This window comes from Somniosus microcephalus, chromosome 1 (assembly GCF_052327205.1).
Source record: "Somniosus microcephalus isolate GS21.2 chromosome 1, FLI_Smic_1.0, whole genome shotgun sequence".
In the NCBI taxonomy this organism is placed as follows: domain Eukaryota; kingdom Metazoa; phylum Chordata; class Chondrichthyes; order Squaliformes; family Somniosidae; genus Somniosus; species Somniosus microcephalus.
The window spans coordinates 202597031-202618843 of record NC_140987.1 but is presented as its reverse complement, the minus strand read 5'-3'; the positions used below and the strand labels follow the sequence as shown (position 1 = coordinate 202618843).

At 49.0% G+C, this 21813-nt stretch overlaps 1 protein-coding gene across 1 annotated transcript in view; it reads right to left on the bottom strand.

The window, feature by feature from the left end:
- LOC147124554 (nuclear apoptosis-inducing factor 1-like) overlaps positions 1 to 19940 on the bottom strand; it is a 71486-nt gene extending 51546 nt beyond the window's left edge. The window contains exons 1-2 of the mRNA XM_085981575.1: positions 19631 to 19940; positions 18967 to 19129 (exon numbers count right to left, since the gene is read on the bottom strand). Of these exons, the coding sequence (XP_085837701.1) occupies positions 18967 to 19129; positions 19631 to 19876 (409 nt within the window). The 5' untranslated portion in view covers positions 19877 to 19940. The remainder of the gene's footprint in view (positions 1 to 18966; positions 19130 to 19630) is intronic.
- Between the last annotated feature and the right edge of the window lie 1873 nt (positions 19941 to 21813).

Here is a 21813-nt window from a genome sequence, read left to right as displayed (position 1 = left end):
ATGAAGAAGTCTCTTCAGGAAAGATGTCTAGGGAGGGAACAACAGTCGGCTAACGTCCAGTTGGGTAAGGAAGAAGTAGCAGGCCCTCTCGCTAGACTAGCTCAGGACGACACCGAATATTACCATGACCTGTTGAGTGACACGGAATATTACGATGACTTGGTCTGCCCAGCTTGTGATGAAAACTCCCAAAGTGCAGATATCAGGATGAAGCACTTAAAGTCTAAGGAACATAGGGAGATGGTGGCGCTACAGCTGGCAGCGGATAAGGGAGCCCCGAGAGTCTCCAAGAAGCAGAAAAGAAAAAGACGAAGCAGAAGACGATAACCATCTAAATCATTATCACTTCTATCAGATCATGCACGTGGGCCCTACGAAGGGAGCCAAATCAGTTGGAAAGTAGGAAAAATTACCAAGGCAGTCCAGCTGTTTGTAAAAGTCAGCACTGCTGGTTCAGCAGGACGGAAGTTCAAGCTGTTAAGCCAAGGGAAAGACTATTGGATGAGTCACGCTAGAAATGTGAACCGGCTACACCACAGAGATGTTGTTCGGACCGAGTCAAGACCAGAGACTGAATCTGTGAACTGTTCCCGCAGAGACTGAATCTGTGAACTGTTTCCCGCAGAGACTATATCTGTGAATTGTTTTACATGAAGTTGATTATATGTTATGTTTAATGGGGAATAAGTATGTTGTAAGCTAAAAAGGGAGGATTGTAGTGTATGTACCCGTCTACCTTTAAGAGAACTATTGTATGTAACCGTTCACCTTTAAGAGAACTATTTTAGGTGTGGCACTACTTTGTTTGGCTTCTGTATACTGTAATACCGACAGTGACCACACCAGTATATAAGTGTTGTGTCAGGATCTATTGGGCAGATTCGCCCTGACCTTCGAATAGTAAAGTCCTGTTTTAAGTTACTCTGGTAGTCTGTGTATTAATTAACTAAACAACCCACAGACTTTACAGAACCCATGGTTGCGACAGAGACAACTGTGGAAGACGCTAATGAACCTGAAGCATCTACCTCAGCAGGGAATGTACCTGATGATGACGTCCAATACATAGGAAACCAACTAGAGGAGTCACCTCAGCAGCAAGAATCAGAGACCACTGAAAGGCGTTATCCAACCCGAATCAGAAGGCCTCCTGAGAGACTGAACCTTTGAACTGTTTATACCTGAAGTTATATATGTATATATGTTATTATGTTATGTTAAATGGGGATATGACTGTTAAGCTAAAAAGGGAGGATTGTGGTGTATGTAACCTGTTCCACCTTAAGAGAACTTAAGCCTGTTCCACCTTAAGAGATGTACTACTTTCTCTGGCTGCTGTATATGTAATACCGGTGGTGACCACCGGTATATAAGTATTGTGTAGTGATATTGCTGTTAGTATAGCCCTGACCTCCAACTAGTAAAGACCTGTTGAAACGTTATTCTTGTAGTCTGTGTCAGTAATTAATCTTAAATACAACTAGAACACACAGACTTAACAGTGTCCATGCTTGGACCAAAGCAGTAATGAGGTCTTGAGCCAAGTGGTTCTGGCGGAACTCAAACTGAGCATCGGTGAGCAGGTTATTGGTGAGTAAGTGCCGCTGGTTGACGACTCCTACCATCACTTTGCTGATGATTGAGAGTATGCTGATAAGGCGGTAATTGACTGGGTTGTACTCGTCCTGCTTTTTGTGGAAATGACATACCTGAGCAATTTTCTACACATGCAGGTAGATTCCAGTGGATTAGCTTTATGGAACAACTTAACTAAGGATGCAGCTATTTCTGGAGCATAGATCTTCAGCACTACAGCCAGCACCTCATCTTCAGGTATGCCTGGTATGGCTTCTGGAATGCTCTTTCTACACTTCTCATTGAACCAGGGTTCCTCATCCGGCTTGAGGTTTTTTTTTAATTATTATTTATTCTCGGGATGTGGACATTGATGTAAAAAGACTACTGAGTGCTTGGTTTGAGTATAAAACAAAGCTTTAATCAACTGTTTCAAAACCATGAGATTTCTAGTTACATCACTAGTTCCTGGTTACAGAAACATCCTGAGCAAGCTGGGCCCACGCCCGAGTATTTATACTCCTTGGACAGCGCCACCAGCTGGCCGCCCAGTGTTACTTCATGAGTCATGATAAAATTCATGACATCCTTCCCACCTGAAAGTTTTGGAAGTCTGACGACTTCCTTCTAGTGGATTAGGTGGACCATGAATAGGCGCAGTCTTTTAGATCTTCGCTTGTGGCTGGAAGGCACGTCTCCTCGGACCGTGTCTTGGTCCCTGGGTCGCTTGGTCCATACTGGTAGATCGACGGGGCCGTGTCGCCTTGATCGACCTGCGGAAGACTGGGGAGATCGTGAATCCGGGTGCGGGTCCCCACAGGCACAAAGCTGGCATCACCTTGGTTGGTTGCCGGGGATTGACTGGCATCCTGACTTCGGGTGGCCATCCCATGGGAAGCGCTCGGCTCCCCGAATTGATCTGGTGGAGTAGCCGGCAGATCCCTTAATGTCCCAGGTAGGGTGTCATCCTCAAAGGAGCGCAGAGCTTCAGCATCATTACCATGGGTTCCTCTACCAGTTGGGTCCGTGGGACTGGTTGGACAGGGCGCCAAATCTCGGAGTGAAACGGTGAACTCCCGGCCATCAGGATACCGCACATGCGTGTAAGTGGGAATTAACGTCTGTTAGTTCCACCTCGTCAATGTGGGGATTGTTTTTGGAAGATCAGACAAATCTTCGGAGCAGCACGGGGCCGGGAGCTGCCAAACATGATGGTGGGGATGTCCCATGAGTGGAGCGACGCTGGAACCTGAAGAATCGCTCGTGAGGAGTGACATTGGTGGATGTAGAAACAAGAGACCTGATGGAATGCAACACATCAGGGAGCATAGTTTCCCACTGCTGGACTGGTAGGTTGCGTGACCTCACTGCAAGATGAACAGCATTCCAAATGATAGCGTTGTATCTCTCAACCTGTCTGTTACGGATGGGATGATACGGTGTCGTTTTACTTGTGGCGATTCCCCGTTGGGAAAGATAACTTTTGAGCTCGCTTGACATGAAGGAGGGACCCCGATCAGAGTGGATGAAATTGGCCGTACCGCAAAGGGAAAAGACTTGATCGAGGCATATTGGGACAGGGGAAAGCAAAGGAAAAGCATGAATATTCGTCCTCCATAGTAAGCAAGTAGGTGTTTCGCGTTGAGGAAGGCAATGGCCCTTTAAAGTCAATGTTGAGTCACTGCATAGCGTGTATGAGCGAGCCATCCGACGGACAGAAGAATGGCAGTTTTAATTCCGCACAAATTCTACAGGCGGAGCATGTTCTTTTCACATCTTCCGTAGAAAATGGGAGATTTTTAGATCGCACAAAGTGCAACATACGGGTAACACCAGGATGGCATAAGTCAGTGTGAAGTTCCGCAAGGGTCGAAGTTGACATAGAAGAGCAGAATGCACGCGTGCGGGTATCCAGGACTACATTCTCTTTGCCAGGTCGATAGTGTATGGTGTAGCCAAAGGTGGCCAATTCCATCCTCCAGAGCTATATTTTGTTATTCTTGATCTTAGTGCGTTTCCGGTTATCCAGCATAAAGGCCACGGAGCGCTGATCGGTTATAAGCGTGAAATGGCGACGAGCGAGAAAATGACTCCATTTACGTACTGCTTCGATGATAGCCGTAGCCTCTTTCTCGACAGGAGGATAATGGAGCTTGCTACCCTGCAAACTTCTGGACAGAAATGCCACGGGTCAACCACCTTGATTCAAGGTAGCCGAGGTCGCCACCTCCGATGCATCGCACTCGACCACGAAAGGAAGGTTTTCATCGATGGAACGAAGCGTGACTTTTTCCAGTTGTCGCTTGAGGAGGTTGAAAGCTGAAATAGCCATTGCCTCCAACAGAAATGACTTCACGTGAAGCAGGGGCTGGATCTTGTCGGTGAAGTGGGGTATCCACTTCGCATAATAGGCGAACATGCCGAGTGCCCGACGAAGAGAGCCGAGATTCATAGGGGGAGAGAGCTCCTGAAGCGGATGAAGTTGCTCCGGATCCAGGTTGATGACACTGTTGCCCACCCAATAGCCAAGGATGTTGATTGATGGTACTGATTTCACAGATTTGGACTCATTTAAGGTTAAGTTGCGACGACGGAGAACGTCAAAAAATTTCTGCAGGTTGGCATCATGCTCCTTCTGGTCATGACCAGCAATGGTGATATTATCCAGATATGGAAAAGTGTCCGTTAAGTTCTCCTGTTTGACTAGGCTATCCATTGCACATTGAAAGATGGCCACCCAATTAGTGACCCCAAATGGAAGGCGACAAAACTGATAAAGCCGACCATTGGCCTCAAAGGCTGTACACTTTTTGTCAGAATCCTTTTACAGTATTTGATGGTATGCGCTCTTTAAATCAAAAGTTGAAAATACCTTGTAGTTGGCAAGGTTATTGACCATGTCATCGATGCGTGGTAGTGGGTAGGCATCCAGGTCGGTATACTGGTTAATAGTTCGCGAGTAATCAATGCAAAGACGTTTCTTGTGTTGCTTCAGAGGATTTTTAACAACGACGACTTGAGCCCACCAGGAAAATGAACATGGCTCAATGATACCACCAGCTAGAAGGTGAGAGATTTCTGCCTCGGTAAAGGATCAGTCACCTTGGCTGAAGCGTCATGATTTAGTGGCTATGGGCTTACATCGGGGGGAAAGATTGGAAAACAAGGAGGGCTCATCGAGCGAAGCCGCCAAAAGCGCACAAAACGGTACTTTGGAAATAGTAAGCTCCAGCTTTGACCCTCCAAACTCGAAAGTGAGTCTTTTGTTTTGTTTCTGTAAATCCTGTCCCAGGAGCACATCACTGCATAGGTTCTTGAGCACCCCGAGCCAGGTGGAGAAATAAGTGCGGCCATTGAGAATAAGGTCGACAAGACAAAAGCCGGAAGAGTTGGTGGTCAGTGTCGTCAGAGCCATTGCAATTTCCCTGTCCGAGGGGTGAATACGCAGTTTTAATGTACTGACAGCCCACTCACTAATGAAACTGTCAGAGCTGCATGAGTCGATTAGTGCACTCAAAATGTGTCCATTTACCGAAACCTTCGTGGCTGCATGGGACAGACTTTGGGGAAAAACAGCTGTGATGGGAGGAGGGGCAGTTTTACCCTTGACAGCTATAACCTTAGTAGTGGTTCTTGGGGGAGGAGCAGTTTTATAGATTGCAGCTGTAACCTTAGTAGTGGCTCTTGGGGGAGGAGCAGTTTTATAGATAGTAGCTGCAAAACTAACAGGGGCTCTCGACCGGTATACCTTAGAAAAGTGGCCTTTCTTACTAACAGAGGCTCTTGACTGGCATACCTTAGAAAAGCGACTTTTCTTACTGCAATGATTGCAGACTGCATTACGAGCTGGATAAAATTTCATATAGTGAAATGCAACCCCACAGAAGAAACACTTCCTTCCAGATTGCCAAGATGCCGCTAGCGCAGCGTCGTCATCAGTGAAGGCTTCTAGGGATGGGTTGTCATAGAAACATAGAAACATAGAAGATAGGAGCAACAGTAAGCCATTCGGCCCCTCGAGCCTGCTCCGCCATTCAATGCGATCATGGCTGATCATCCAAATTCAGTACCCTGCCCCTGCTTTCTCCCCATACCCCTTGATCCCTTTAGCCTTAAGAAATATATCCAACTCCTTCTTGAATATATTTAATGAATTGGTCTCTACTGCCTTTTGTGGTAGAGAATTTCACAGGTTCACCACTCTCTGGGTGAAGAAATTCCTCCTCATTTCTGTCCTAAATGGCTTACCCCTTATCCTTAGACTGTCACCCCTGGTTCTGGACTCCCCAACCATCGGGAACATCCTTCCTGCATCTAGTCTGTCCAGTCCTGTCAGAATTTTATAAGTTTCAATGAGATCCCCTCTCATTCTTCTAAACTCCAGCGAGTATAAGCCCAATCGACCCAATCTCTCCTCATACGTCATTCCTGCCATCCCAGGTATCAGCCTGGTGGATCTTCGCTGAACTCCTTCCATGGCAAAAACATCCTTCCTCAGATAAGGCAACCAAAACTGCACACAATACTCAAGATGTGGTCTCACCAAGGCCCTGTACAACTGCAGCAAGACATCCTTGTTCCTGTACTCAAATCCTCTCGCTACTAAGGCCAACATACCATTTGCCTTCTTAACCGCCTGCTGCACCTGCATGCTTACCTTCAGCGACTGGTACACAAGGACACCCACGTCTTGTTGCATTTCCCCTTCTCCCAATCTATTGCCATTCAGATAATAATCTGCCTTCCTGTTTTTGCTACCAAAGTGGATAACCTCACATTTATCCACATTATATTGTATCTGCCATGCTTCTGCTCAATCACCCAACTTGTCCAAATCATCCTGGAGTTTCTCGGCATCCTGCTCACAGCACACACGCCCACCCAGCTTTGTGTCATCTGCAAACTTGGAGATATTACATCTAGTTCCCTTGTCTAGATCATTAATCTATATTGTGAATAACTGGGGTCCAAGGACCAATCCCTGCGGTACCCCACTAGTCACTGCCTGCCACTCGGAAAAAGAGCCGTTTATTCCACCTCTTTGCTTTCTGTCTGCCAACCATTCTCTATCCAAGTCAATACCTTTCCCCCAATCCCATGTGCCTTAACTTTACACGCTAATCTCTTATGCGGGACCTTATCGAAAGCCTTTTGAAAGTCCAAATACACCACATCCACTGGTTCTCCCTTATCTATTTTACCAGTTACATCCTCAAAAAATTCCAGTAGATTAGTCAAGCACGATTTACCTTTTGTAAATCCATGTTGACTTTGTCCGATCCTGTCACTGTTTTCCAGTGCTCTGCTATTACATCTTTTATAATGGACTCTAGCATTTTCCCCACTACCGATGTCAGGCTTACTGGTCTGTAATTCCCCGTTTTCTCTCCACCACCTTTTTGTCATCAGCCAGGTTGGAGTCATCATCAGTGAGGGCTTCCGCCCGAAGCCTGTCGAAGGAGTCTCTATAAATGATAGCAGCAGCCCGTGCATGTGGTGAAAGATAGGTATCTGCATTCCTCTTTGCTAAGTCCAGAGAGCATGCCTGTAACTTAAGGGTTTTATTCTCCAACAGACGCTGATGTATGAAGGGAGACGCAGTCCCACTAATAAAGGAATCATGAATTAACTCCTCTGGTACTGCTCAGCTGTGACAGCTTTAAGGTTACAATCCTGGCTGAGCCTGCAAAGTTTCTGAAGGAATTCGTCAAGTGATTCCCCGGGTTGTTGTCGAGTTGTGGCCAGCAGATGCCGAGCAAAAATTTTGTTTGGGGACTTATTTGGATAGCTGCGTCATAGTCTACACAGTCTTCGATATAGTCAAACACATGAGGCGATACATAGTTGGCAAGCATTCGTAACTTATTAGGAACATTCTCACCACACTCCTCAAGGTAGTTGCTAAAGGTACGATACCAGTGTTTCCATACCTTAGCAGCTGTAAGTGAATTCAGGTGCAGGTCGAGACGGGCGGGTCTGAGTAGTTTCTCCATGATGGATCGATTACTTCGTCCGAGTTCCCTTCTACGGTTTGAGTCGTAGCCGTCTGTTCCCAAGACCACTCAGAGCGTGGAGTAGGTCAGTTGATTAAATTGATGTAAAAAGACTACTGAGCGCTTGGTTTGAGTATAAAACAAGGCTTTAATCAACTGTTTCAAAACCATGAGATTCCTAGTTCATCACTAGTTCCTGGTTACATAAACATCCTGAGCAAGCTGGGCCCATGCCCAAGTATTTATACTGCTTGGACGGCGCCACCAGCTGGCTGCCCAGTATTACTTTATGAGTCATGGTAAGATTCATGACTGACATCGCTGGCTTGCCCTGCAGTCTGTGTGGTGAAGGTACACCCACAGTGCTGTTAGGTAGTGAGTTCCAGGATTTTGACCCAGCGACAATGAAGGAGTAACGATATATTTCCAAGTCAGGATGGTTTGTGACTTGGAGGGGATCTTGGAAATGGTGGTGTTCCCATGTACCTGCTGCCTTTGTCCTTCTAGGTGGTAGATGTCGCGAGTTTGGGAGGTGCTATCGAAGAAGCCTTGGCGAGTTGTAGACACGGTACACCTGTGGTGGAGGGAGTGAATGTTTAAGGTGGTGCCAATCAAGCTGGCTGCTTTGTTCTGGATGGTGTAGAGCTTCTTGATTTTTGTTGGAGCTGCACTCATCCAGGCAAGTGGAGAGTATTCCATCACACTCCTGACTTGTACCTTGTAGATGGTAGAAAGGCTTTGGGAAGTCAGGAGGTGCATCACTCGCCGCAGAATACCTAGCCTCTGACCTGCTCTTGTAGCCACATTATTTATGTGGCTGGTCCAGTTAAGCTTCTGGTCAATGGTGACCCCCAGGATGTTGCTGATGGGGGATTTGATGATGCTAATGCCATTGAATGTCATGGGGAAGTGGTTAGACTTTCTCTTGTTGGAGATGGTCATTGCCTGGCACTTGCATGATGCAAATGTTACTTGGCACTTATCAGCCCAAGCTTGAATGTTGTCCAGGTCTTGCTGCATGCGGGCACAGACTGCTTCATTATCTGAGGAGTTGCAAATGGAACTGAACACTGTGCAATCATCAGCACACATACCCACTTCTGACATTATGATGGAGTCATTGATGAAGCAGCTGAAGATGGTTGGGCCTAGGCCACTGCCCTGAGGACCTCCTGCAGTGATGACCTGGAGCTGAGATGATTTGGCCTCCAACAACCACAACCATCTTCCTTTGTCACTCTCACCTCACCTCTGGAATTCAGCTCTTTTGTCCATGTTTGGACCAAGGCTGTAATGAGATCTGGAGCTGAGTGATCCTGGCAGAACCCAAACTGAGCATCGGTGAACAGGTTATTGGGGAGTAAGTGCCGCTTGATAGCGCTGTCGATGGCCCCTTCTATCAGTTTGCTAATGATTGAGAGTAGACTGATGGGGTGGTAATTGGCCAGATTGGATTTGTTTGGATTGGATGGTGATGGAGGAGTGAAGGACATGCCGGGCCATAAAGGTTATAGATTGTGGTGGTAATTAGTTCTGCTGCTGCTGCTGCTGATGGCCCAAAGCACCTCACAGATGCCCAGTTTTGAGCTGCAAGATCTGTTCTTAATTTATCCCCCTTAGCCACACAACACGATGGAGGGCATTTTCAGTGTGAAGATGGAGCTTGGTCTCCATAATGTAGTGATCAATAACATGTCATTCTGTGGTGGACACTAGGTGGAGCAGTAGAGCTGTATAGAACTGTATGTATAAAACTACACTACCCAGCTGTATAGATATTAAGACTACATTACCCATGAGGCTAGGCTACCCACAAGGCAACTGTCAAGATGGCAGCCTGCACACAGGAGCACAAGGCTGCATCTCTACAGATACTGTACCAAGTCCACATGGCTCAATAAAGTAACTAGCAAAAGCTAGCTGTGTTCATAATAAGAATGTCTAGTTATTAATGAACATAACATGGTACCAGGGTGGTGAAGATCTGCTGAAAATTGTGAAAAGCGACATGGAGAATTTGAAGCCACCAGAGCGTTTGAATCTCACAGAAAAAATCGACTACAACTGGCAGACTTTTAAACAGCAATTCGAACTCTACATTGCAGCCATCGGATTCGGTACGAAGCCAGACGCAAGGAAGATAGCGTTGCTGCTTACGGTTGCAGGCCCACAGGTGATAGAGGTATTTAATACATTTGTATTTAATCCAGAGGAGAACAGAGAAAAATTAGAAGATGTGCTAAAAAAATTTGATGCACATTGCACTCCCAAAAAGGATGAGACGTATGAAAGATACATCTTCCGTTCTCGGACACAGCAACAAAATGAGACTTTTGTTAGCTTTATAACTGATCTGAAACTGAAAGCACAGACATGTAATTTCTCTGAGCTCAAAGCATCCATGATTCGTGACCAGATTGTGTTTGGTATTCATGATAAAAAAGTCAGGGAACGTCTGTTGAGAGAAACCGAACTAAATTTGGAAAATGCAGTGAAAATATGCCAAGCCAGCGAGCTAGCTCGAAATCACGCGAAGACTTTCAGTGAAATCAATAATGATGCGAATGTAATGAGTGATAATGCTGCTGTCGGTGCTATGTCCTACAAGGGGAAGAAACGTGGGCAGAACAGAAATGAAAAGCAATCGGAGGATGAAATTTTTAATTGTAAATGCTATGGTTACAAACACCAGTTAAGACAATGCCCAGCATTTGGAAAAATGTGCACAAAGTGTAATGGAAAGAATCACTTTGCCAAACAATGCTTTTCAAAAGTAAAAACGACGAAAGGGCAACGAGTTAATGTGATTGAGGACACTGATTTAAGTGAGACATTTTTTGTAGGAATGGTGTCATGTGACGATATCAAAACAGATATAGAAAATGTGCAGCCCTCAGAAATAGACAATGCTGAACATAAAGTTAATGCAGTAAAAGAGGACAAATGGATGATCCCACTGCAGATAAATGGAGCATTAGTTACATTGAAACTGGACACTGGGGCAAAAGCAAACTTAATCAGTATGAGTGACATTAACAATATGAAAGAAAAGCCCAAAATACAGAAAAAGTCAGTACTACTGAAGAACTATAATGGACAGAAAATAGATAGCTTAGGTGTATGCAGACTCAAAGTGACAGTCAAAGACAAAGTGCATCATCTCATGTTTTCTGTTGTGGCTGAAAGACTTGATTCACTATTAGGTGACAAAGCTTGTGAAGACTTAGAACTGGTCAAAAGAGTCTACCGTATAAACTGTGCCATAAGCAGACCAGATGACTCAGGTGATGAAGCAGAGAGCCCATCAAGGATGAAAAGGCCAAAGGGTATCCATGTCTTCAAAAAGCCTAGTTTCTCCAAGAAGAAAGAAAAAGAGTTTAAGCACAAAGAGAAAAAACACAAGGAGAAAAAGTCCAACGATATAACCGCAGCAGATGTTGTTAAGCAGTGGAAAGAGAAAAAGAAAAAGAAGAAGCCTGCACCAGAGCAGAAAGCAGTTCCGGTGGATGCTCCTTCTTCCCTCAGGCCAATCTTTGGTGTTCCATTAGCCAAGGCTGCTGAGAGGACTATGCTGTATGATGGGATCCAGCTGCCAGCAGTTTTTCGAGAGTGCATTGACTACATTGAGAGTTATGGCATGAAGAGTGAAGGAAACACTGAAACCTTCTCCAAGCAAAGATCGCAAGGAGACCGCGATCTATACAAGAGCAGATTGATGACAATGCCACAACTGCATCTTGTCATTCACCGCCAGAACAATCTCATGAAGACACATCAGACTTACCCGTGTTGAGAAGATCCACACGTGAAGTAAAAGAGCCTGATAGACTTAATCTTTGAGTACAATGTAAAGCTTTGAAAATGTGTTGACTGTTTTGAAAATGTTTATGTTTATAGAGCACTAACAAAAGTGTTACTGATATTATCTTTATTGTTTTCTTGAAAGTTGATTGATATTGATTTTGTTAAACCTCCAAAGAAAGGGGGATGTAGTGATCAATAACATGTCATTCTGTGGTGGACACTAGGTGGAGCAGTAGAGCTGTATAGAACTGTATGTATAAAACTACACTACCCAGCTGTATAGATATTAAGACTACATTACCCATGAGGCTAGGCTACCCACAAGGCAACAGTCAAGATGGCAGCCTGCACACAGGAGCACAAGGCTGCATCTCTACAGATACTGTACCAAGTCCACATGGCTCAATAAAGTAACTAGCAAAAGCTAGCTGTGTTCATAATAAGAATGTCTAGTTATTAATGAACATAACACATAAGGGCTATATTGTCGCTACTCCTATCAATGCTGTCATGGACAGAAACATCTGCGACAGGTAGATTGGTGTGGATGACGTCAAGTAGGTTATTCCCTTATGTTGGTTCTCTCACCATCTGCCGCAGGCCCAGTATGGCATCTCTATCCATCAAGACTCAGCCAGCTCAGTCAGTGGTGCTACTACCGAGCTGCTCTTGGTGATGGACATTGAAATCCCCGACCCAGAGTACATTCTGTGCCCTTGCTAACCTCATTGTTTCCTCCAAGTGGTATTCAACATGGAGGAGTACTGATTCATCAGTTGAGGGATGGCAGTAGGTGGCAATCAGCAGGAGGTTTCCTTGCCCAAATTTGATGTGAAACCATGAGACTGCGTGGGATTCAGAGTCAACTTTGAGGACTCCCAGGGCCACTCCCCCATGACTGTATAGCATTGTTCCCCCACCTCTGGTGGGTCCTATCTCCTGGTGGGATAGGACATACCCATTAATGATGGAGAAGTCTGGGACATTGACTGAATGGTATGATTATGTGAGTATGACTATGTCAGGCTGTTGCTTGACTAATCTGTGGGACAGCTCTCCCAACTTTGGCACCAGTCCCCAGCTGCTAGTGAGATATATGATCATGAGAAAACCAGCATCGTGTTTCTGATCCCCTGAGCTGAGTTACTATAATATTTTGTGAATTGTTTACTGACATAGGGCTCAGTGTTTTCGTGTACAAAGACCACTGGATGTAGCTTTTGTATACTTTATACAAATCTGCATTCTGTTGCATAAATATAAAACTAATATTTTTGTAGTACCAAAATGATAAAGAATTCTATCTACTTTATCAATGCACCAGGTGTTGAAACATTATGCTAGAATATTCCAGAAGCTACTTTTACAATATTATTTGCCTTGCAAAGTACTTCAAAGCAAATGAGAAATGATGAAAATTCTTACCAATTTGATGACGTCAGTGTGGACTCTCCCAATGATTCAGTCAGTAAATATACAGACCAGGAAGCTCCCTGATTTGGTTTCTGTTATGTGCTGGGTTAGCTGCTCCCAGCTGGGGCCACAATGGAGCATTACAATTGACGTCAGTGTCCCCTGGGCTCGGCAGTGGAAAATCCCCACTGGATGAAGACAGTTTTGGTTCAGCTGTGATTCATCCCACAGAGGAAAAACCTGCTAACAATACCCGACCAGATTCACACATCAAAATGGATACTTGGGCAAAGTACTGGAGTGGCGCCAGCACCTTTGAAGCCTTAGCTGATTGAGGACGTCATTGCCTTCAAGACAAGGATAAAAAGTAAAAACAAAAGAAAGTGCTGGAGGATGGAACACCTTTCCACTTTTGCAGTCATTGTCTGCATCAAGTATTCTCAGGTCCAAGGTGCGGTACTCTCTATGCTCTGCCTCAACGATGTACATAAATCTAGTGCATGAGTTTTAATGTTTCCAATTCCCAGATTAATCATCCTTACACATATGTTCCAACTATCTAGGTTTCACATGGACAGTCAGCAGTTTTAGGTCAGTGTTCGCATGTCTGTACTTGCAGCCTAAAATTAGCACCACTCCGGGGCTCTGCCTTCAGCGCTGCTCCTGGCACAACCCCTCAGCATCATTCCAAGTTTCCTCCCTTGTTCCTGCCTAATGCTGCACCACCCTGGGAGGTGAAAGCCTGTTATGGACAGGAATTCTTCTTTTGCATTTGTAAGATCAAGAACTCCTGCCCACAACTCCATTCCATCCCTTGGAATAATAACAGCATAAGGTAGGAGCCTTGACTGTAGTGATTTCAAGGAGATGGATTCCTGTTTGCAGACTGCAAGAATTACTAAGTATAGGAAAGACATTTCCTCAGAGAGGTGGATGCGTGAATGGGATGGGGGATAAATCAGGTAAGTCAACCAATGTTGACCTTATGCATGCAGCAACTATGAAGATAAGGGAATGAAGACCAATGTGAACTGAGAAAAGGGGAGGCTGTGAGAGAGAAAAGTGCCAGCATGAATTAGTGAGAGGGGGAAGAGAGTACCAGCATCAACTGAGAAGGGAAGAGGATGCCAGCATAACTGAGAGGAGGGATTGATGGGCCAGCTTGACTTGAGCAGGGAGAAGAGTGCAGGGCTTCCAACAAGAGTGCCAACATGAACTGAGGGGAGGGGAAAAGAATGCCAGCATGTACTAAAGAGTAAGGGGAGAAAAGTGCCTGCATGAATTGGGGGGAGGGGTGAAGATTACCAATGTTAGCTGGCAGATGAGGGAGGAGATGAAGAGTTAATTTGTTCATGGGATGTGGGCGTCGCTGGCAAAGCCAGCATTTATTGCCTATCCCTAATTGCCCTTGAGAAGGTGCTGGTGAGCCACCATCTTGAACCGCTGCAGTGCTTGTGGTGAAGGTACTCCCACAGTGCTGTTAGGGAGGAAGTTCCATGATTTTGATCCAGCAACGATGAAGGAACGGCGATATATTTCTAAGTCAGGATGGTGTGTAACCTCGAGGGGATCTTGCAGGTGGTGGTGTTCCCATGCACCTGCTGCCCGTGTCCTTCTAGGTAGTAGAGGTCGCGGGTTTGGGAGCCTTGGCGAGTTGCTGCAGTGCATTTTGTAGATGGTACACACTGCAGCCACGGTGCGTGGTGGTGGAGGGAGTGAATGTTTAAGGTGGTGGATGAGGTGCCAATCAAGCGGACTGCCTTGTCCTGGATGGTGTCGAGCTTCCTGAGTGTTGTTGGAGCTGCACTCATCCAGGCAAGTGAAGAGTGTTCCATCACACTCCTGATTTGTGCCTTGTAGATGGTGGAAAGCATTGGGGAGTAAGGAGGTGAGACACTCACCGCAGCATACCCAGCCTTTGAGCTGCTCTTACCGCCACAGTATTTGTGTGGCTGGTCCAGTTAAGTTTCTGGTCAGTGGTTGCCCCCAGGATGTTGGTGGTGAGGATTCTGCGATGGTAATGCCATTGAATGTCAAGGGACAGTGGTTAGAACATAGTCACTGCCTGGCACTTGTGTGGCATGAATGTTACCTGCCATTTATCAGCCCAACACTGAATGTTGTCCAGGTTTTGCTGCATGCAGACATGGACTGCTTCAATCATCAGCCAACTTCCGACCTTATGATGAAGGGAAAGTCATTGAAGAAGCAGCTGGATATGGCTGGGCCTAGGACACTGCCAGTGGAGAGCTTCCCCTGATTCCCATTGACTTCAGTTTTACTAGGGCTCCTTCATGCCACACTCGGTCAAATGCTGCTTTGATGTCAAGGGCAGTCACTCTCACCTCTGGAATTTAGCTCTTTTGTCCATGTTTGGACCAAGGCTATAATGAGGTCTGGAACCGAGTGGTCTTGGCGGAACCCAAACTGAGCATCGGTAAGAAGGTTGTTGGTGAGCAAGTGCTCACCACAGCACTGTCAATGACACCTTCCAACACTTAGCTGATGATTGAGAGTACACTGATGGGGCGGTAATTGGCCGGATTGGAATTGTCCTGCTTTTTGTGGGCAGGACATACCTGGGCAGTTTTCCCCATTGTCAGGTAGATGCCAGTGTTGTAGCTATACTGGAACAGCTTGGCTAGAGGTGCAACTAGTATTGGAGCCGAAGTCTTCAGCATGACAGCCGGGATGTTATCAGGGCCCATCGCCTTAGCTCTATCCAGTGCGCTCAGCCATTTCTTGATATCACGTGGAGTGAATCGAATTGGCTGAAGACTGGCTTTTGTGATGTTGGGGACCTCTGAAGGAGGCCGAGATGGATCATCCACTCAGCACTCCTGGCTGAAGATGGTAGATCTGTTCTGAATCTATCCCATTTAGCATAGTGTAGTGCCACACAGTACGATGGAGGATGGCCTCAGTGTGAAGATGGGACTTCGGCCTAGAAATTCAGTTGGTTGCGCCAGCAGTTAGCGCCTTAAGAGAAGTGAATTTCGGGCGCTATGCGTGTAGCGCCCGGGCGCAGCGCAGTTTGCGCCTCGCCCCAAATTAAGTTGACCCTTAGCGCCGGCGCAAAGTTTAGCACCCGCCCGGATGCGCGCGCGGAAAATGACGTCACATCCTCGTGCAACGCCCTTTGGCCGCCCCGATTCCAAACTTCAGTTGGACCGCCCCATTGTGCGGCTGGCGGCCGGAGCATTTGTAAAAAGGAACGCAACACAACCAGCGCGGGCCCCGGGGGGCGCAAATTAAAGGGGACGTACCCTCCAGTATAAAGCCCAGCCATTTTGCAGCAAACACTCTTGTGCAACGCATTTCTGGACACACAACAAGGAGGATAGCTAACTGGTTTCAAGCAGCAACAGCTCAGGTATTTTTGGACTCAGGCCAGAGCGCTGCAAGTGGCCTTTTGGAAATTTGACTGTTTGCCAGGATTTGATGGGGGTTGCATGGGGTGCCAACGCAGAGCTGCAGCGCCATGTCCGTAGGGCTCACAGACGCATTGTGAGAGGGGCAGCCCTGGCTAGAGGCAGAGGGGGCTACAGGCGTCGGCCACGTAGGCCTTACCCAGTCAGGGTATACCGCCAGCAGCGCTCCTACCTCAACATGACTGACGCGCGATGTGTTAGAAGGCTCCAATTCCGAAAGGAGGTGGTTGCAGAGATCTGCCACCTGCTTCACAGAGATCTGTGTCCAAAGCTCAGGTGCAGGACGTCTCTGTCGGTGGAAGTGAAGGTGACGGTGGCATTGAACTTCTATGCCACCGGCTCCTTCCAATCCGCTGCTGGGGACATAGCGAACATCTCCCAGTACGGCGCGCATCGCTGCATCCGCCAGGTGACCGAAGCACTGTTCAGAAGGAGAAGCCAATTCATCTCCTTCCCCATGGCCCTGGAGAGCTAGCATCAGCGCGCATTGGGATTTGCAAGACTCGGGGACTTCCCCTTGGTGCAGGGTGCCATTGACTGTACACATGTGGCTTTGCGGGCCCCTCTGGAGCACGGCGAGCAGTATCGCAACAGGAAGGGCTACCATTCTCTGAATGTGCAGCTGGTGTGTGACCACAAGCAGCGCATCATGGCTGTCAATGCCAGCTTTCCAGGCAGCAGCCACGATGCGTTTATCCTGCGGCAGAGTACTGTGCATGACATGTTCGAGGCACAGCCTCCCCCAAGAGGATGGCTACTCGGGGACAAAGGCTATCCTTTGTGTACCTGGCTCATGACCCCGCTCCGCGCGCCCAGGACCGCTGCTGAAGAGGCTTACAATGATAGCCATCAAACCACCCGCAACATCATCGAGCAAACTATTGGGGTCCTCAAGCAGCGGTTCCGCTGCCTTGATCGCTCCGGAGGAGCTCTCCAGTATTGACCGGACCGGGTCTCCCAATTTGTGGTGGTTTGCTGCATGCTACACAACCTGGCTCTCCGCAGGACTCAGGCACTGCCACCTGACGTTGGAGCAGCACCTCAGGAGGAGGAGCAGGAGGAGCAGGAGGAGGAGGAGGAGGAGGAGCAGGAGTACGTTCCCAGGAGGGAGCGACCAGGGCCAAGGGCCGCGCGACGCCACCTTATTACACGTTACTTCTAAGCCCCCTGTCAGGGAATGCCTTGTGGCCATGAGGGAAGATGAATGCAGCCGCTCCGCATGCCCTCAGCCGGCGAAGCCAACAAACACTAAGAAGAACAACCATGGAGACTGCATGAATAAAGATAACTATTTATTACACAAAAATGAAAACCCCTTCCCACATGAATCCCCAAAAACAATCAACGGGCCCCACAAAAAGCCCAACAAACGACTCACTCCCACAAACTGGGGAGGAGTCACTCCACATTTGTACAAACCTGGCCTCAACCTCGGCCTTAACGCAAAAAATAAGCCCACGAACCAAACAACCATGGGCAAAAGAAAGATGGCCACCGCCATATAAAACGAAAGCTGGCCACACCCTCTACTGAGTGGCCCGCGAGGGCGATACCTTGTCCAGCCTTTTGCCTCCCCTGCCCGGCCTGCTGCTCCTTCGCAAGCTCTGCCCAGTGGCTGCTGCGAGGCTGGGGGAAGGCGCCTGAGGCTCAGATGTCATTCCGCCAGATGCCCTTGGGGGGCGGCCTACACGGCCTTTGGGCCTCGAGGGGCTGGCTGCTGAGTGGCGCACCTGAGCCTGGCCAACATCAGCTCCAGCCGCTTGCCCTTGACGCCCCAGTGGGGGAGTGGCGGCGATGGATGGCGCAATGTGGGCAAGCTGGCGTCTGGGATGCGCTGGCTGGTGCTGTGGCGCGCTGGCACTTGGCCGGGCCCGCACTGCAGGATCCGCAACAATCAGCCGAGGGGCGGCTCGCTGGGATGCTCCAGCGCAGCGGCTGCCCTGGCGATGCCTGCCTGAGACAGCGCGTGTGGCAGCAGTGAGTGCCCCTGTTGTCCTGGTGTGCGCCCGCATCACACCCGCCAGGGACTTGACGGCATCAGTGAGCATGCGGCCACTCGCGGCAGTTGATGCCCCGAACTCGCGCACACTGGTCGCCAGCGACTCGATGGCCTCAGGTATGCGCCCCACCACGCGCATGAGCTCCGTGTGGCGCCGGTCCGAATCCTCGGCCATCTTGTCCAGCTTCCGCGCCTCCTCCGAGGTGAAGGTGTCCGGACTGGAGTCAGGACTCTCCCGCTGGGGAGCAGGGGACCGAACTAGGGGAACCTTGCCACGTTGGTGGCGGCGAGTGTCCCGATCAACTGCACTCCCCTCTGATCCTTCCCACCTTTGGGGGGGAAGGCCGCGGCCCACGCGCAGGGCTCCTGGGTGGCTGGACGCCACTGGTCCCAGAAGCTGCAATCCCCTGCGACAGTTGGTCCAGGCACTCGTCCAGTGAGGACGTGTCAATCATTTCGTCCTCTCCTGCGGGACCTGAGTGTTCCCCTGATGGTCCGGCTTGCTCTTACTCCTCCTCCTCCTCCTCCTCCTCCTCCTCCTCCTGCTCGGAGGGGCTGTCACTGGCAGCTTCAGGGTCCTGGTCATCACCAGCTGAAAGCAGGAATGCACAAGAGTAGCTTCAGAGTGAGGCGACGACGTCAGCGAGGGAGTTAGGACTGGTGGCATTCAGCGCATTGGTGGGACAATGGCAAAGGAGGTAGCTCGGATGCGCAAGTGCGACGCGAGAGGGCCAAAAGGCGAGGTCCTTACCATTGCTGGGCAGTGGAGGGTCGGCTACTCCGCACGCTGTGGGCACGATCAGCCGGGCTCCCATGAGCCCACACACGCGCTCCTCCAGGCGAGTGAGCTTCTGCAGCTTGGCGCGGCCTCCCCTGGTCCTGGCACGGGCCTGGCGATTATAGGCAACTTTAGCCTGCAAGAGAAAGGACGGGCTGTAAGTACGGAGTGTAGCCCTGATGTAGTGTGCACTGCCTCCCATGGTGGAATAGCTTGGCCAGCGTGTAGCCCTGATGTACTGTGCACTGCCTCCCATGGTGGAATAGCTTGGCCAGAGTGTAGCCCTGATGTACTGTGCACTGCCTCCCATGGTGGAATAGCTTGGCCAGAGTGTAGCCCTGATGTAGTGTGCACTGCCTCCCACGGTGGAATAGCTTGGCCAGAGTGTAGCCCTGATGTAGTGTGCACTGCCTCCCATGGTGGAATAGCTTGGCCAGAGAGTAGCCCTGATGTACTGTGCACTGCCTCCCATGGTGGAATAGCTTGGCCAGAGTGTAGAGTGCAGAATGGGCAATTGATGCTCATGACTGTCCCAAAGCTGCTGGCTGAGGGCTGGCCATTAGGACTTTCAGCTCCCTTTGCCCATCATGTCAGGTGTACATGCAAGAATGAGGAGGAGACTGGAAAGGGTACTCACCCTGACAATCCTGGTCAGGTCGTTGTATTTTTTCCGACATTGTTTGTGGGTCCTGGGGGCATCGCCGGTGAACGTCACCCTGTTGGCGATCTGCTTCCAGGCTCTGGTGTATTCTTGGTGGTTCGGATTCCTCCCAGTCTCTGGGAACAAGATCCTGCGCCTCTTCTCCAGAGCTGTCACCATTATTTCCAGATCACGCTCTGAGAAGCGCAGGGCACGCTCACGGGCCTTCTCTGGCGTTGCCATGACTCCCTGGGGCTGAGCAGCAGTGTTGAGGCCTATTTGCAAAGCTGCAGTGTGCAGGGCGTGGCAGCAGACCAAATCGTCCCTTCCCGCTTTAAGAGCTGGTCGGCGCCACGAGGTCTGCTGTCAATCAAAAAATGACCGCACCCGCGCTGCGCCCCGCCTCGGCGCTATCCCTCTGCACCGCCGGTTTAGCGCCTAAAGATAGTAGTGGAACGCCTCTTTTAGCGCTCCACCAACCTCTTAGGGCGAAGCCACTGAATTTCCCGCAAGGGGGCGCAACTTTGGGGCGGGCGCTAACTTCGGGCGGGCGCTAACGTTAGCGCCCCAAAACTGGCTATACTGAAATTCTAGGCCTTCGTCTCCACAAGGACTGTGCGGTGGTCACTGCTACCAATGCTGTTATGGACAGATGCATCTGCCACAGGTAGATTGACGAGGATGAGGTCAAGTATGTTTTTCCCTTGTGTTGGTTCTCTCACCACCTGTTGCAGGCCCAGTCTGGCAGTTATGTCCTTCAGTACTCAGCCAGCTCGGCCAGTAGTGGTGCTACCGAGCCACTCTTGGTGATGGACATTGAATTCCCCCACCCAGAGTATATTCTGTGCCCTTGCTACCCTCAGTGCTTCTTCCAAGTGGTGGTCAACATGGCGGTGTACTGATTCATCAGCTGAGGAAGGGTGGTAGGTGGTAATCAGCAGGAGGTTTCCTTGCCCATGTTTGACCTGATGCCATGAGTCAAGGTTGGGGACTCCCAGGGCCACTCCCTCCTGACTGTATACCACTGTGCCGCCACCTCTGGTGGATCTGTCCTGCCGGTGGGACAAGTCATACCCAGGGATGGAGATGGAGGAGTCTGGGACATTGGCTGAAAGATATGATTCTGTGAGTATTACTATGTCAGGCTGTTGCTTGACTAGCCTGTGGGACAGCTCTCACAGACTAGTCAAGCAACAGCCTGACATAGTCATACTCACAGAATTATACCTTTCAGCCAATGTCCCAAACTCCTCCATCACCATCCCTGGGTATGTCCTGTCCCACAGGCAGGACAGACCCACCACGGGTGGTGGCACAGTGGTATACAGTTGGGACGGAGTGTCCCTGGGAGGACTCAACATTGACTCTAGACCCCATGAAGTCTCATGGCTTCAGGTCAAGCCATGGGCAAGGACACCTCCTGCTGATTACCGCCTACAGCCCTCCCTCAGCTGATGAATCAGTACTCCTCCATGTTGAACACCACTTGGAAGAAGCACTGAGAGTAGCAAAGGCACAGAATGTACTCTGGGTGGGGGACTTCATGTCCATCACCAAGAGTGGCTCGGTAGCACCGCTACTAACTGAGCTGACCGAGTCCTGAAGGACATAACTGCCAGTCTGGGCCTGTGACAGGTGGTGAGAGAACCAACACGAGGGAAAAACCTACTTGACCTCATCCGCACCAAACTACCTGTGCAGATGCATCTGTCCATGACAGTATTGGTAGCAGTGACCACCGCACAGTCATTGTGAAGACAAAGTCCCATCTTCACACTGAAGACACACTCCATCATGTTGTGTGGCCCTACCACCGTGCTAAATGGCATAGATTCAGAACAAACCCAGAAGCTCAAAACTGGGCATCCATGATCCACTGGGCCATCAGCAGCAGCAGAATTGTATTCCACCACAATCTGTAACCTCATAGCCCGGCACATCCCTCACTCTACCATTACCACCAAGCCAGGGGACCAACCCTGGTTCAATGAGGAGTGTAGAAGAGCATGTCAGGAGCAGCACCAGGTGAACCCAAAAATGAAGTGCCAACCTGGGGAAGCTGCAACACAGGACTACATGCATGATAAAAAGTGGAAGCAGCATACTATAGACAGTGCTAAGAGATACCATAATCAATGGATAAGATCAAAGCTCTGCAGTCCTGCCGTCTCCAGTCATGA